This window comes from Hypanus sabinus, chromosome 14 (assembly GCF_030144855.1).
Source record: "Hypanus sabinus isolate sHypSab1 chromosome 14, sHypSab1.hap1, whole genome shotgun sequence".
NCBI classification, from domain to species: domain Eukaryota; kingdom Metazoa; phylum Chordata; class Chondrichthyes; order Myliobatiformes; family Dasyatidae; genus Hypanus; species Hypanus sabinus.
This window is the reverse complement of record NC_082719.1, coordinates 32,229,270-32,247,012: the sequence shown is the minus strand read 5'-3', so window position 1 is coordinate 32,247,012 and position 17,743 is coordinate 32,229,270. Positions and strand designations below refer to the sequence as shown.

General features: G+C 38.7%; 1 protein-coding gene across 3 annotated transcripts in view; it reads left to right on the top strand.

Annotated features, from left to right (window-relative positions):
- The window catches only part of adgra3 (adhesion G protein-coupled receptor A3), a 119,092-nt gene extending 102,456 nt beyond the window's left edge, over window positions 1-16,636 (top strand). For all 3 annotated transcript variants that reach the window (XM_059988955.1, XM_059988953.1, XM_059988954.1), the window contains 4 exons: window positions 7,398-7,521; window positions 8,906-9,051; window positions 10,231-10,326; window positions 14,988-16,636. In XM_059988955.1, the coding sequence (XP_059844938.1) occupies window positions 7,398-7,521; window positions 8,906-9,051; window positions 10,231-10,326; window positions 14,988-16,248 (1,627 nt within the window). In that variant the 3' untranslated portion in view covers window positions 16,249-16,636. The remainder of the gene's footprint in view (window positions 1-7,397; window positions 7,522-8,905; window positions 9,052-10,230; window positions 10,327-14,987) is intronic.
- Window positions 16,637-17,743: the final 1,107 nt, after the last annotated feature.

Genomic DNA, 17,743 nt, shown 5'->3' with positions numbered 1-17,743 from the left:
CTTCCAAAGTGCAATACCTCACGCTTGTCTGCATTAAACTCCTATCTGCCATTTTTCAAACCATTTTTCCAGCTGTTCCAACTCCCCCTGCAAGCTTTGAAAATGTTCCTCACTGTCCACTACACCTCCAATCTTTATATCTTCAGCAAATTTGCTGATCCATTTTACCACATTATCATCCAGATCATTGATATTGATGACAAATAACAATGGACCCCGCACTGATCCCTGTGACACACCACTAGTGACAGGCCTACACTCAGAGTAGCAATCCTCCACTACCACCTTGTGGCTTCTCCCATTGAGCCAATGTCTAATCCAATTTACCACCTCACCATGTATACCTAGCGACTGAACCTTCCTAACTAACCTCCCATGCGGGACCTTGTCAAAGGCCTTACTGAAGTCCATGTAGACAACATCCACTGCCTTTCCTTCATTCTCCTCAAAAAACTCTTAATAGATTTGTTAAGCATGATCTACCATGGAGAAAGCCATGTTGAGTCTCCCGAATAAGTCCCTGTCTATCTAAATACTTGTAGTACTCTTAGTACTCCTTCCAGTAATTCACCTACTACCGACATCAAACTTATTGGCCTATAATTTCCCAGATTACTTTCAGAGACTTTTTTAAACAATAGAACAACATGAGCTATCCTCCAATCCTCCGGCACCTCACCCATCGATACCTACATTTTGAAAATATCTACCAGGGCCCCTGCAATTTCAACACTAATCTCCTTCAAGGTCCAAGGGAATACCCTGTCAGGTCCTGGGGATTTATCTACTCTGATTTGCCTCAAGATAGCAAGCTCCTCCTCCTCTTCAATCTGTATAGGTTCCATGACCTCACTACTTGTTTACCTTATTTCCATTGACTCCATGCCAGTTTCCTTAGTAAATACAGACGCAAAAAACCCATTTAAGATCTCCCCCATTTCTTTTGGTTCCATACATAGCCAACCACTCTGATCTTCAAGAGGACCAATTTTATTCCTTTTGCTCTTAATATACCGTAAATTCCGGACTATAAGCCGCTACTTTTTTCCCACGCTTTGAACACTGCGGCAACACTGCGGCCTATACTACGGTGCGGCTAATGCATGTTTTTTTTTTCATGCCGCCAAAAACATTTTGCCTCGTAACAGTAGACCAATAAAATTGATGAGTAGTTCACAGAGGTCCAATGAAATTGTACGATAAATCAAATGCACTTTCACAATTAAATTATTGTAAATCAGTCATTTGTACTCACCCTCATCAACATGGAAAACACTCGAAGAAAAGCATATGATGCAGCTTTTAAGTTAAAGGCGATCAATCTGGCGGTTGAAGAAGGAAATCGAGCTGCTGCACATAATCTTGGCATAAATAAATCGATGTTGAGACGGTGGAGACGCCAGCGTGAAGAACTGAGTCAATGCAAAAAGACGACAAAAGCTTTCAGAGGTAACCATAGCAGATGGCCCGAACTTGAAAACTTTCTTGAAGACTGGGTTAACACACAGAGAGCAGGCGGCCGCGGTGTTTCCACCGTGCAGATCAGACTGAAGGCTAAAGCCATCGCCACCAAAATGAAAATCGAAGATTTTAGAGGTGGGCCATCGTGGTGTTTTAGATTTATGAGACGAAAAGGCCTGTCCGTCAGGGTACGCACGACTCTGTGTCAGCAGCTCCCTCCCGACACCACGAGGAAAAACTTGCTAACTTCCGCACATTCACTCAAAGATAGCGGAGAATTCCATCGGGCCAGATGATATCGTAAAAATGGATGAAGTACCTTTGACGTTTGACCTGCCTCTCACTCGGACTATTAATAAAAAAGGTGACTGGTCCATCACACTGAAAACAAGTGGCCATTATGTCTAAAGATAAGCTTGCTCGGTTTTATTCTCATGTTAATCCTCAATGTGACAGATGTCATTTAGATGTGGCTTCATTGACCCACATGTTTTGGTCATGTCCTACCTTACATAATTATTGGAAGGACATATTTGCTACCATTTCCTCAATTTGGAATATTGATTTACAACCTCATTTTATCACTGCAATTTTTGGTATACCAAATGAAGATGATAGTCTATTCTCCCCTTCAATTAGACGAATGATTGCCTTTGTAACATTAATGGCCAGGAGATCTATATTACAAAATTGGAAAGAAGTAAATCCTCCTACCACATTTCAGTGGTTCTCTCAAACTATTTCTTGTTTAAGTTTAGAAAAAATTAGAAGTACTATTTTTGATTCATCAATTAAATTTGAAGAAACTTGGGGACCGTTTATTCGACACTTTCATATGAATTAATTTGGCTTCTTCCAGACCTTTACTCTTTTTATTCTTGTTCTGGTATGGAGTTCCGGAGTTTCTGACACTATCATATACATATAAACTATTATTATTGCCCATGTTAGTTTAGGTTTATTTTTTTTATTTCCTTAAATATACATTTTTTCTTGTATTTTAAACCTTTTTTTTTCTTTTGATGATTATTTTTAATCTTTTTCATGTATAATCAATATAGATTAGATTGATTATTGTACGATCTTTTTTTTGCTGATAGCTTAATAAGATATTGTTATCTTGTTACTAATTTAATTCTAAGTCTAATGTATTCATAACCTATTTACTCAACTGATGGTGATTTTTACAAACTCAATTCCAGCTGTGATTCCTGGGGCCACCACGAAGTATTTGCCCCAGGAATCACAGCTGGAATTGAGTTTGTACTCTTGATGGCAGCTTTCACTGAACTTTCATTGTCAGCCGCTTAAAAAATCACCATCAGTGGAAGCTTTAGTCCGGATGCTGTGCAGCTCAGAACACAAGTAAAATGCGTTTTCTCATGGCCACTTGTTTTCTTTTTCTTTTTCAATCTTTTTATTAATTTTTATAAAAAAATATAACATAGTATTATATTAAATAGGTTATGAATACATTAGACTTAGAATTAAATTAGTAACAAGATAACAATATCTTATTAAGCTATCAGCAAAAAAAAGATCGTACAATAATCAATCTAATGCCTGGTTCACGCTGATGTCCATTTAAAGTGGCGCTGCGCGTTGAGTGGGAGGCTTGGATGACGAGCGGCGAGAAATCCTTTACCAAAACAGGACGCATGCGAAGAGCATCTTTAACTCAAGTCTGCCAGTGGATCCTAAATGCGTGGAGCCGTGTCACAACATCCACCATCACCAACGGGTTTCGAAAGGCTGGACTGCTGCGTGATGAAGAGGACCGCGTGCGCTCAAGTGAGAGCGACAACAAAGAGACTGAAGTGAGTGACGAGATCCTGAGGTTTTATTCAATTCGGACACTGAAGAAGAGAACTTTGATGGTTTTAGTGCACAGGAGGAAGATGAAGAAGGCGATCAATAACTTTTCCTGGTAGGCTGCAGTATATATATATTTTTTTACCAGTCGTTAGGAGATATTGGAATGTTGTTCGTGCACTGTTCAGTAAAAAAGTATACGCAACATAATTTGTGTGTTACCGATACGTATGTATATTTAAAAGTAGCTGTGTTACAGGCACTGTTCGAAAAAAAGCATTTGCAATATATATTTGTTTATGTTATCATACGGATTTAATTAAAAGTTAAAAAATCCTCACGTGTAATATCTTTCTGTGTAAATATCTCATATTACAACGTGGGACACCTGCGGCTTGTACAAGTACACAATTGATTTTCTTTCTAAAATTAGAGCGTGCGGCTTTTAATCAGGTGCGCTCTGTAGTCCGGAATCTACGGTACCTGTAGAAGCTCTTTGAATTATCCTTCACCTTGACTGCCAAAGCTACCTCATGTCTTCTTTTAGCCCTCCTGATTTCTTTCTTACGTATTTTTTTGCACTTTTTATACTCCTGAAGCACCTTATTTGCTCCCTGTTTCCTGTACATGGCATACATCTCTCTCTTCTTCTTTATCAGAGTTCCAATATCCCTGGAGAACCAAGGTTCCGTATTCTTATTCATTTTGCCGTTAATCCTGACAGGAACATACAAACTCTGCACTCTCAAAATTTCTCCTTTGAAGGCCTCACACTTACCAATCACATCTTTGCCAGAGAACAACCTGTCCCAATCCATGCTTTTTAGATCCTTTCTCTATTCTTCAAATTTGGCCTTTTTCCAGTTTAGAACCTTAACCCGAGGATCAGATCTATCTTTATCCATGATCAATTTGAAACTAATGGTGTTATGATCACTGGAACCAATGTGTTCCCCTACACACACTTCCGTCACCTGTCCTAACTCATTTCCTAATAGGAGATCTAATATTGCATCCTCTCTTGTTGGTACCTCTGTATATTGATTTAGAAAACTTTCTTGAACACATTTTACAAACTCGAACCGTATACTCCATGCCAGTTTCCTTAGTAAATACAGATGCAAAAAACCCATTTAAGATTTCCCCCATTTCTTTTGGTTCCATACATAGCCAACCACTCTGATCTTCAAGAGGACCAATTTTATCCCTTACTATCCTTTTGCTCTTAGTATACCTGTAGAAGCTCTTTGGATTATCCTTCACCTTGACTGCCAAAGCTACCTCATGTCTTTAACCGCATGGGAGTCCCAATCAATATGTGGAAAATTAAAATCCCCTACTATCACAACTTTGTTTCCTGCAGTTGTCTGCTATCTCTCTGCAGATCAGCTCCTCCAATTCTCGCTGACTATTGGGTGGTTTATAATACAACCCCATTAATGTGGTCATACCTTTCCTGTTTCTCAGCTCCACCTATATGGCTTTGGTAGACAAGCCCTCTAATCTGTCCTGCCTGAGCACTGCTGTAACATTTTCTAGACTAGCAATGTCAACCCCCCCCCCCCCCCCCCCCCACCATCCTTCATCCCTTTGCCTCTATCACATCTGGAACATTAAGCTGCCAGTCCTGCCCCTTCTGTAGTCAAGTTTCACTAATGGCTATAATGTCATAATTCCATCTATCAATCCATGCCGTCAGCTCGTCAGCCTTCTCCACAATACTCCTTGCATTGAAATAGACACACCTCAGAAGATTATTACCACCACACACAACCCTTCTATTTGTGACTTTGCATGAACCTTTAACATCACCTATTTTCACCCCTGTTCCCCTATCTGCACTGGCACTCTGGTTCCCATCCCCCTGCAAATCTAGTTTAAACCCTCCCCAATAGCACTAATAAACCTCCCTGCAAGGATATTGGTCCCTCTGTAGTTCAGGTGTAACCCGTCTCTCTTGTACAGGTCCCACCTGCCCCAGAAGAGGTCCCAATGATCCAAAAATCTGAAACCCTGCCCCTTACACCAGTTCCTCAGCGACGTGTTCATCCTCCAGAGCATCCTATTCTTACCCTCACTGGCACGTGGCACAGGTAGCAATCCTGAGATTACCACCCTTGAAGTCCTTTTTTTAACTTCCTACCAAGCTCTCTATACTCACTCTTTAGGACCTCCTCACTCTTTCTTCCTACGTCATTGGTACCGATGTGTACCATGACATCTGGCTGATCACCCTCCCATTTCAGAATGCTGTGCACGTGATCAGAGACATCCCAAACCCTGGCACCCAGGAGGCAACAAACCATCCTGGAGTCTCTGTCACGACCACAGATCCTCCTGTCTGTATGTCAAATTATCGAGTCCCCTATCACTACCGCTCTCCTCTTCTTCCACCTTCCCTTCTGCCAGAGATCCGGCTGCTAAAGCTTGTCACAGGTAAGTCATCCCCCCCCAACAGTATTCAAATCAGTATACTTGTTATTGAAGGGAATGGCCACAGGGCAGCCCTGCTCTGCCTGCCCTTTCTCCTTCCCTCGTCTGACTGTAACCCGATTACCTGTGCGCTGCTCCTTTGGCATAACTACCTCCCTAAAACAACTATCTATAAACTCCTCATTCTCCCAAATGATCCGGAGGTCATCCAGCTCCTGCTCCAGTTCCCTAACGTGGTTTGTTAGGAGCTGCAGCTGGATGCACTTCTTGCAGGTGGCGTTGTCAGGGAGACGGGAAGTCTCCTTGACCTCCCACATCATGCAAGGGGAGCATTCCAACATCCTGCCTGGCATTCTCTCTAAATAAACAAAACTTACCGGAACCTACCCTCACCTCTGCCTGTTCACGCCGAAGCCCATTGAGCCAAAGCCATCCCACTCTGTTCCCTCTCATTCCACTGCCCGCTATATATGGTGGTCTTTTTTTTAAAACCTTTGGCGCTCTATGTCAGGAGCCTGAGCAGTCTAGCCTCTTTTCCCCGAGCAGTATAAAAGAAAATGACTTCTCTCTGAGATTCCTTTACTCCTTCACTCTCAGCCTCTTGCTTCAATTTAAAAAACACCGCTGAAAATTCCTCTCCTTTTTTAAACCTTTGGCACTCTACGTCACATGCCTGCGCAGTCTTAAAATGACCTTCTGACTTGCTGATTCTTGGCATTAGTTGAACTGTATGTTTGCTAAAGACCAAACTGCAAGAATCAGACATTTGTAGCTAGAAGTTTGGAATACAGTACAATTCAGGATAAAAGCCAGGATGTGCTTAGTTAGATGCCATGTTGTTGAATGTAATTGCAGGGCTAATGGTCACTGCTTGGTGTAGAATTCTTGGGCATTCATTTCTGAATGGGAACTTAGGAGCTAGGTTTTACCAGTTGCCTGCCATTAACTGCAGTCTGAAGTTGATTGCATATTATTGGTAGAGAGCTGATTTTCTTAAAAAAAATAGCTGATTTTGATTTAAATGGATGTTATTGTTCAAGTTCTAACAATCCATTGTAATGGAGAAATCCAATTACAAACTCAAATTTATACATGATTAGCACTTTAACCATTGGGTAACTATGTTGTAATTCTTATGTACATATATCCACAAACTTAATTACTATGTTAGTTACTTTTTAAAAAAAATAAAGGGTGCTACTCATATGCTGAATGAAGTTTGATTCCAAAGATAGCAAAAAATTATTCAGTACTATATCCCAAAAGACAGATTGCGCATGTCATTGAGCAAGGCATTTGCCAGCTGAATATTGCAGCTGGTGAATCTGTAGAATTCTCTGCCCGATGCGGTAGCCTCCACTGCTGCAGTAAATGTATTTAAGACGAGGTTGGATGGATTTTTGTATAGTAGGGTATTTAAGGGTTATGGGGAAAAGGCAGGTGGGTGGAGATGTGTCCATGGCCAGATCAGCCATGATCTTATTGAATGGCGGAGCAGGCTCGATGGGCCAAATGGCAGACTCCTGCTCCTATTTCTTATGTTGAATGTAGGTTGCTCCACAGTACTGACACATGTGCAAGCAATGTAGATGAGGAAGGGAATAAAAGATTTTATTAAACACACATAAATTATTAGAGTTTACTTAAGGTTATTTGAGAACAGTCCTGATAAACTTGTTCTGTTGTGGCAGTGTGATCCGGATCAGCAGAAAGAGTTGGCATATGCTGGTTAACTTCTGCTTTCACGTTTTCCTTACGTGTGTGGTGTTTGTAATTGGCATCTATCAGACCAGAAATATTAGTGTTTGCCAGGCGGTAAGTAGAAATATTTTCATACTTCATAGTTGTTCCGTAATGACAGGATTTTTTTTTTACCAGTAATGTATTGCAATAGGACAATATTTTCAATAGCATCAATTGAAAATTGGTGAAATAAAACTCAACAAATTAGTATTAAATATCTCTGGAGATTAGTTGATTGGAAGTTCAGATAAGAGACAGTGATCAGATGTATTTTGAAATAATGGCAGAATGTTAACGTCACAGTTCTTTGAAGATGGTGAAGGTAATTTTCTCATTCGATTGAGGGAGGCCATGCTGCCAGGTTGAAAATGTTCAGGGACTTGATATGGAGTGTCGTTTTAAGAGTATTCTAAAAATGTGAGAAGAACATCATGCAGATTAAACAAGTTGTATTTCAAAATATATCTCCGTATACCTATTATTGAAATGTTCCCAAGGTTCATGCAATTTTTCTGACCACACAAATCATAAGTTGATTAATTTTGTGGTGTGTATTTACTCTGTCAGAAACAATGGAAACAGAAAAAGGTTCTCATCAGGGGAAGGAGGGTTTGTGATTTTAAAGATCAGTTGTACAAGAAGCAAATTGGCATGCTTGCAAATTTTCATTAGTGTATTGACACTAATATTTTAATTACCATTACAGAATCACAACATTTGACCTTCAGTAATGCCACTTGTTGATTATTTTTGTGTAAAACACGGCAAATATATGTCCTTACTTGGGACTAAAATAGGGTGAGACATTATCTTTTCAGAAAGTCACCTTTTCAATTTATTTAGTGTCCAAAATTAGTAATTATTTCCCAAGTATAAGTGTGTCACCAATAGTTCTGGGAACTATTCCTGTCTTATTTAAAAAAAAACAATTTTACTGGATATCCATGCTGGGTCTACCTATTGATTTTGATTTTAATTTTGTCTGCCATGTGTGTTTACTTTGGAATGGCTCTGATTCTAACTGGGAAGGGGAACCTGATCTTGAGTTGGGAGAGTGAATTTCCATTGAAGTAGCATTTATGATGAGAATGGAGGAAAAATGTCCGTTGCTGGGAATGCAGTGTGCTTCTTATATACTGCAGGCTCCTTAAATACTAGTGTTTCTTGATTTAATATGGGAAGAAGTTATTTCAGGTTAGGGAACTGGGAGTTATGTTTGTGATGTAATGTAAAAGCTCAATACGGAAAAAATGGATTGGTTTTTCCATGACGGGTTAACCCGTAGGCACAAAGTTTGTTGTGTGTGCTTAGTATGTTTCACTCTTTAATATGTTTTATAATGTAATCATGAAACATAAACCCATTTTCATAACAAGGCTTCCCACAGCTTTTTGACTGGCGTCCAAGTTATATATTTCTATATTTCCTCATGTGTTAAATCTTTAAAAAAATATAGGTTGGGATAATTCTACACTATTCTACTCTTGCCACCATCTTGTGGGTTGGTGTCACAGCACGAAATATTTTCAAACAGTTGACAAGGAAAGCAAAGAGAAGTCAGGATCCTGATGAACCCCCTCCCCCACCTCGGCCGATGCTAAGGTAGGCAAAGGATTTCTTCACGTTATATAATTCTTAACTTGCACTGTTTTTGGTACAGAAAACAGATAAAGCTACATTATCTTAAGGTATCACAGTGTCAAAATAATGGGTCAGCCAATTAGGATTGAGATGAGAAGAATGTTTTTTACACCCAGTGAATGGTGAATCTTCACCTCTACTTGAGTGTTCTGGAGACTTGGTCACTAAATATATTTAAGACGAGGAATAGGTTTTTGAATATGAAAAGGTATCCAAAAATGGGTGTTCTTGCAGGAAAGTGGCACTTAGTTAAAAGATGATTTATTTTATTCAATGGTGAATGAAGACTCAAGGGACTGATTGCCTCTTGTATTACTTGAGTTAAGTGTTAATCATACAGATCTTTTGAAGCTGTTCCATTATTTTAAATGTGAGTTATTTTTTTAAAGTTGCTTTCACTGAAGAAGGTAGCTACAAGTGCAAGAACTTCATAGAATTTGGAATGCACATTGATCTTGCCTTAGCGTTGAGTTATGAATCTTTCAAGTAGAATCATTGAGGAAAAAAACCATGCAGAAACTGTTTAATTTGACACCACTTATTTACATACTAATCTATTTAAGAAACAATATAAACTTGTAGCAGAACCAAAACTTACAAAAAATTTTGGGGTTTAGAAAGCATGGCTTAGAATGTGTAATTCACCATGATAAGGAAATGGGTGAGAAAAATGATTAGGGGGAAGTTGAAACATAAGAGATGGACAGATAAATGGAATGTTATGTTGAAAGAGACAAGGATATCTGAGAAGAGGTTCAGCATAATGTGTTATGACAAATAGTGTGTTTAGTACAGAAACAGGATATGTATTTCTGTTAACGCTAATCAATCAAAACATTCTGCCTTGCTTCCAAACATAAATTCAGTATTTTGCTAAGTAACAAGTCACGTACCTATTAAAACAGCAGGTTGTATTAAATCTAAATTAATACGTAGCCTTTTTCACCCAGAAGCTAAAGGAAATCTCACCAGCTGCCAAGCAAGAAATAACAAATTGCCTTTGTGTTGAAATTGAATTTAATTAAGATGAAACAAATATGCATGTTGCATCTCTGGTTAGTTAATCTAAATCTCATAAATAGTTATATCTGTTAGATGTGCAGTTGTTTCATACTTACCCTGATGAGCATTTCTTTAAAGGTTCTATCTAATTGGAGGAGGAATTCCTATCATCGTGTGCGGTATCACAGCAGCAGCTAACATTAAAAATTACGGAAGTAAAGTGAATGTACCATAGTAAGTAGTGTTTACATTTTATCTTCATATTTATTGTTGAGTGAACTTCCATTAGAATTGAGATGAGCTGGGAAAACAAATTGTCTGAAATTGTAATATTGAAATATGTCTCATCCTATAAACAGCTTATTGAATTTTGTTATCTGTTCTCAGTTTAATGAATTACAAGTTAATGCAATATCTTTTTATTTGAAGAAAGTTTAGAGGCTAGGTGTTTTGGAGCATTTACATGTACTAGAAATTACAGTTAAACCATTCCGTTGAGCATGCAAAAACTACATATTTTTATTCTATTTTCATGAAATAGCTTTGTAACGGTTATATTGTAGGTATAGAAAAATTAATGTTTTCTCATAAGGCTGAAAATTAATCAGTAAATCAGAGTTTGTGGACTTGGCCTAAAGTATTAACATAAATCCTAATTGGTTCCAAAGGGAAGCAAATATGTTACACTATCCATTTCAATGACATTGAATTGAATCATTGTGAATGTAGAGCATTTTGAGTGCCAGTGTGGGCTCAAGCTGATGTATTGAGTGGAAATTGTCTCCTTTGTTTTGGTATTATTATTAAAAATATCTACAAATTCAGCATTGATTTTGTAATGTTCCCACTGCAATAAATTTAATGTTGTAGGCCTAAGCAATGAAACCATTGTCTTTATAGCTGCTTTATAATGGATCAGTGGGTGTTGAGAGAATCACAGAATTGCATCTAAATATTTATTAAATGCAACTTAGATATTTATTTACAACAAAAATTAATTGAAATAAGCAAAGAAAAAGCAAGAGGTGTATTTTTTGTTATCACATTTCGAAAGACACTAGTAACATCTGTTTTTATATCGTATGCCTATTTTGGTGTAGTGAAGTTACCTAGTTTAATACCGAGCAATAGTCTCTGCTCTTCCCTCAGTACTTACTGAACAGCTTGACTACTAGCAATCTGTCAATTTTAACCTATGATCAACTTCCCGCATTAGGCGGGTGCGTCAGCACTGCACTAGCTGCCGCAAAACGACAAATTTCATGACATTTGTCGATGATAATAAACCTGGAATGGCGCATAGCAAACATAATTCCTAATTAATAATGCTCGTTGATGGAAAAAGAATCCCAAAGCTGTCCCTAGCTTCAGAAAACTAAAGACTAAATCAAAGGTTACCCAAGTTCAGCATAACTTGGCCAAGGACTGAAAATTAAAAAAAAAATGCCCTCCAGAAACTGAAAAGCTGAAATAAAAACAGTAAATGCTGGAAGTTGGGTAGCCCGTGTAAAGCAAAACAGGACTAATTTCATGTTAAAAACCTTTAATCAGTTCTAATCCCTGCTCGTGGGGTAAAAAAGCCCATGGAGGCACTGGCAATGTTTTGTGGGCAGCTCACAAACCTGAGCTATTCTACTTCCCTTGGATTATGTTCACTGCAATCCACACCCTGTAGTCTTCCTTCCGGAGATCTTGAATCATCGGATAGGCCTGGCATTTTTGCAGTCTCCTAAAGGGTTTCGCGAGCTGGACTGAATGGAGAACAGCAGGGATCAACAATGGTTAGTACATAGTGATGAGGAGGTGGACAGGAGTGAGGTTGGCTGGTTGAGTGATACTGCAGCACCGATGTCACTAAGACCAAGGAATTATTGTGGACGTTAGAGCATATACACTGGTCTTCATCGAGTGTCAGCAGTGGAAAAGGTGAGCAGCTGAGTGTCAATGCCTCTGAAGATCTATTCTGGGCCCAACATATTGATGCAATTACGAAGAAGGCACACGAGCAGCTATATTTCAGAGGGGTTTGAGGAAGATCGGCATATCACCAGCTAGTATGGAAGTCCAATGCAAAAGATCGGAAAAAGGCTGCAGAGGGTTATAAGCTCCACCGGTTCCATCATGGGCATTCGCCTCCCCACCATCCAGGGCATATTCAAAAGGTGATGCCTCAAGAAGGTAGCATTCATTGTTTAAGGACCCTCACCATCTAGGACATGCCCTCTTCCTATTACTACCATCAGGGAGGAGGTGCAGGAGCCTGTTGACGCCCACTTGACGTTTTAGGACCAGCTTCTTCCCCCTGAAATCAGATGTCTGAATGGTGCATGAACACTACCTCACTCTTTTTGAACTACTCTACTTATTTTTTTTATTGTTAGAGTTTTTTTTGTGTATTGCACTGTACTGCTGCTCCAAAACAACAATTTCACAACGTATTTCAGTGATTCTAAACCTGTGATTCTGAATTGAGTGATGGAAAATGGGCAGTTAGGCAAGTAGAGATATCAGATATTTTTAGAATGATGGAGCATCAAATCCAGAGATAATAGTGTATGTTTTAATTATTTTAGTGATGTGCTCTGGTGAGGACGCCACAGTAGAAATTAAGAGGAGGGGATACTGGCATACAATGCAGGCCTACATTTTTCTTGCTGCAAGCTGCGTAGAATATGTCACACAAATTTCTTTAGAAAGAAAAGTTGCATCATCTAGTGGTAATACAAGTGAACTGCAGCAGTCGAATTGTCTTCATAAAAATAATCTTTAAACAAGGGTACATTTTCATTTGACTGGCATTGTGGATTTATCACACACTATTTAAATTGTGGATAAATGAACCTGAACTTAAAATTTAAATGTTCTTTATAAAAATGTACCTGATAAGTTATCCTTCTTTACTTTTATCAATCAACAAGTGGATGAATTTTGATGTTCTGATGTTTGACAAACTGTGCAAGGGATAGCAAGTGCTAACAACAATCTTATCCGATTCAAAAAATAAAATAACTGCCTTCCTTTACCTTCATTCTAACATGCATATTGTAAAGATGAGAGGTTCATTGTCACTGATTGCCTCTGTTCCTAAGTTGAAAAGTGTCGCGTGCGTAATTATGTATCGCAATGTGAACGCTTTCCTTTAGAGAGAGCACAGTAGGATGGCTTGAAAATGTATTTGATGATGAGAAATATTAAATAATTTACTTTTGAATACAAAGAACCAGAGCCCACTGCCCCATTTTGGATGATCTATTCCACCTCTTCAATCGTACCTTTTGAGACATTTGGACCTATTGAGAAAAATTGTTTAATCTGTAATCCTCTCACTGTAGGCTCGTAATGAGTTAACTATTACTGTGAACTCAACCTAACAGCAACATAACTCTACTGTGCATGGAAATTAATGATGAGAAGTTCACTTGTAACACATCTAGGGTAAATATGATTCGGGTAAATACAAATGTTAAAGTTTGAATCTTCCTTTAAGAGAAAGTGAGGCTGACACATCCATGCAAATCTACCATTTGCCAGGGAGCAATAATTTAGCTCACATCAGTATAAACTTGGATTCAAATTGCATTGACAAAATATTTTAAACTATAACAAAATAGAGCCCATTACACGTATTAGTTCACTGTGCACATAATCATTGGAGCTCATTGTTGCCTAGTCAATTGGTTGGCTTCACTTTGTTTACTCACGAAACCGAACATATCTGCCTGATAACACAGTCCAAGCAAAACATAAATATTTCCTGCAGCATCCAAGGACAAGGCATCGAACATTCTCCAAGGTCGCGTGATAACTAGCTAATTAAAAATGATCTGTACATTCTCTGTGAGAACATTGTCTGCATGAGGATTTTCTGACATCACTGTCTGCCCTTCCAAATGGGTTCTGTGAGCATTTTACCTGTTCTTCACTCATGTTTGTTGTCTGTCTCCATTCTTTCATCTTTCTCCTTGTCCTTCTTCCAAAACTCCAGAAAATGGTTACCCCTGATCCCTCTAGAATGTTTCAGGGCATCATATTGTCCAAAATGTTAACAAGACAAATCTTACTGGCTAATTCAATAAGCCTCACATCAATCAACTGAATGACTCAATTACATAATGTAATTAAAGGAACACATTGTATTTTAACAAAATCTGCATAACTATATTAATAAAATAAAGCATGGTCTTAAACCAGGGTATTACACATCAAAAGTATCATTGACAAAGGATCTAGTTTTCATGACTTAGATGACGCATAACTTCTTTTCGGGCTTCCAGCCAGGTCCAAGTGTCAATTTTAACCAAGGTTTCGATGACAAACTCCACCGTCTTCATCAGGAATGATGCTTGGGCATGTCTTGTTGGGTGAAAGAATATATTCAACTCCTGTTGTCTGTCCCTCCTCATTTGTTGGTCCTCAAACAATCAGAATTCCGCTGTTGTACTCATAATCGTATTAGAATATGATTTTAAACAAGGTGGGACAGTGGAAACCTGATTGATTGAGGACTAACCAACCAGGAGGGACAGACAACAGGAGTTGAGTATATATATTTACTGGACTAGACATGCCCAGGCATCATCCCTGATGAAGATGACTGAGTTTGTCATCAAAATGTCAGTTAAAATCAGCACCTGGACCAGGGTGGAAGCCTGAGAGGAGTTTTTGCAGTATAAAAGTGCCGAAATTTGTCCTTATGGTATGCAACAAAATAAAATTTGTTAGCTATGAAAACTTTTAGGTGTGTTTTAGAATTGAATAACTGTAATTTGACCTGAGTTTGAATTTTTTTTGGAATACACTATCTTGGGAATTAATCCAAATGATTTTGCTTTTGTATCCATTTGCTCAGTGCTTCTATTCTAACAGGATTATATTTCACCCTTTTTGCCTTTCAGCTGCTGGATGGCTTGGGAGCCCAGCTTGGGAGCATTTTATGGACCTGTTGGGTTTATCATCTTCGTAAACTGCATTTATTTTCTCAGCATATTTGTGCAGCTTAAGCAGCACCCTGAACGGAAATATGAACTAAAGGAATCAGCTGAGGAGCAGCAGCATTTGGCGATTGCAGACCACGGAGAATCGAATATTAATGATTCAACCTCAACGTCACAAGCAAACTGTTCTGTGGTTTCATCCTCGGCACTGGAGAATGAACACACTTTTCAAGCACAGTTGTTGGGTACATGTTTGTCGTTGTTTATGTACATTGCCCTGTGGGTATCTGGTGCATTGGCAGTATCCCAATACTACCCTATGGACCTTATATTTAGCTGTCTGTTTGGGGCCACAGCTTTGAGCCTGGCTGCATTTCTCATACTTCATCATTGTATTGGCAGAGAAGATGTCCGTCAGTGTTGGATGACCACTTGCTGTCCAGGGAGGAGTACTTATTCCATTCAAATTAATGTCCCACCTACAGATTCCAATCATGCTAATGGCGAAACTCCAAAACTTACCAACAGTAGCACAGAATCCTCCTGCACAAATAAGACTGCTTCCAGCAATAACAAACTACCCCAAGGATGTAAGCTAACTAATCTTCACATTGCTGCAGTACAGAACCAGCATGCCCCTTTGGCAAGTAACTTATCGACGCAGATGGATAATAGCCTTACAGAGCATTCGATGGACAATGATCTGAAAATGCATGTGACTCCCGTGGAAGTTCCGTTCCGTTCTAACGGACAAGTGAACAGGCATCATAAAAACCGGACTAGGGCCCATCAAGCTCATCGGCACAGCCGGCTGACAGTGTTAAGAGAATATGCGTATGATGTGCCTACAAGTGTGGAAGGGAGTGTATATAATATCCAGCCAAGGAGTAGACACAGTAACCATGAAAGTCATCATGGGATTAGGAAGTCTCGCTCTACTTTTAGAGACCGTCATCAAAGCCGCAATCAACCTGATGGTAGTGATATTTGTTACACGCTGCCACAGTGCAATCAAGGTACAATAAAGAACGGAGTTAGTAGTAGTAGAGAAAGCAAGCAAAAACCAATAGTGACTGAACATGAGAACAATAAATCTTATGGCCTTAATCTGGCCAGTCAAAATGGACTGCTGAAAGGCAGCGGTCAAGATGTTCCCTTGCTAAGTGCAGACAGCACTGGAAATGTCAGAACTGGATTTTGGAGAAATGAGACTACCGTGTAGTTTGTGAAAACTCCTTAATTTTATTAAAGCAAATAAAACTGTGACATGCATTCCTTTCCAATTAAAATTATTGTAAAAGTTTACAGAATTGTTTTGCATTGTGTATTGAAACTGAAGGTACTGTCTTACATCTAATATGTGAAGCTATAAGTTTCTTGTATCTAATTTTATATCTTTTTAAGAGACCCAAGGTTGCCAGTTTTGTGGAGTCACACTGAAAACAGTTTCACAGTTTCTATTTTTGTAGCATTTAGTCCTGTTTTGTTACACATGACTGGATGTTCTTATACATAAATTTGCATGAGAAATAGAGCTCAAAAGCATCGGGCATTGCATGCTTCTCAGCATGTAATTTTCTAAGTAATAAAAGGTTTGCCTTGTGACACGATTATAAGAGTCTGAGTGTTTTAGAAAATCAAGCGGATTAAGCAATTTTATGCTTGCTTTCAATTTGTAATGTAAAATTTTAACAAATATATTTCCTATGTACTTGACAGATGTTATTTTATCTCATTGATTTTTGTGGGTGGGTAGATACATGACCTTAGTTCTGAGGAAACGACCAGAAAACTGCTGAAGTAGCACTGTAATAGCTAAACTGAGCTGGTTTGATAAAATTAGAAATGGAAAGAGTTAGTGAAAGTTTTGCTGCTCATTATGATTCACTGCTCACTTCTGATGGGATCAGAATTTACATTGATCGTGATGTTTGTTTATGGCATGAGTAAATTGCAGCAGGCTCTGGACTGTAGAACAATGTCCCATCATAAATGTGCATATTCCAAAGAGGGATATGATGTGACTGTCTCAGGAGCTATTAAACCAGTTTTCAACACGTTTGTTTTTCAAGCACTCTTTAAGAATAGATCAGATCAATAATCCAATTGCTGATTTGCAAGAGAATCCCAGATCTTTCCATTGCATAAAAATAAGTGATTTACAACTGAGTTTGAACAGGTTTCAAAATTAGATAATCTTCAAATCTCAGTGCATGAAACCTTACTGTAGTGTGGTTTTACATTGACAATCACTCAATAATTTTGATCTTGTTATTTACTATGAATGGGTTGCAGGACTAATTCAGCTAGTGCCCTTCATAGTGAGCAGCTTAGTGATGGGCCTGTACTGCAGGGAATGCCTATCATTTGAAAGGCAATGTATTTATGAAAGATGTAGGAAGGCACTTCAAGCATTTAAGTTTCCTCACTCAAGGCCTCAGTTTGTTTGCGTACATTGGTCACACCAAAGAGATTTAGAGTCACTTGAGCTTCAAAGAGATGGTAGCTTTGATTTTTGCAAGAGATGTCAAGGTTTTAAAACTAAAGCCCTTTGATGCAGTTAGTTATCATTCTCATATTGCGATAAGGACTCAGCCTCCCATCTCTCCCAGACAAAGCGGCAAGACCAAACCTTCTCACTCTTGTTAATGTGGAACTTTTCAAATGTGTCTGCATTCCCATCCATCCAGTTGTAGCCTGAAATCATTGTCGTGGTT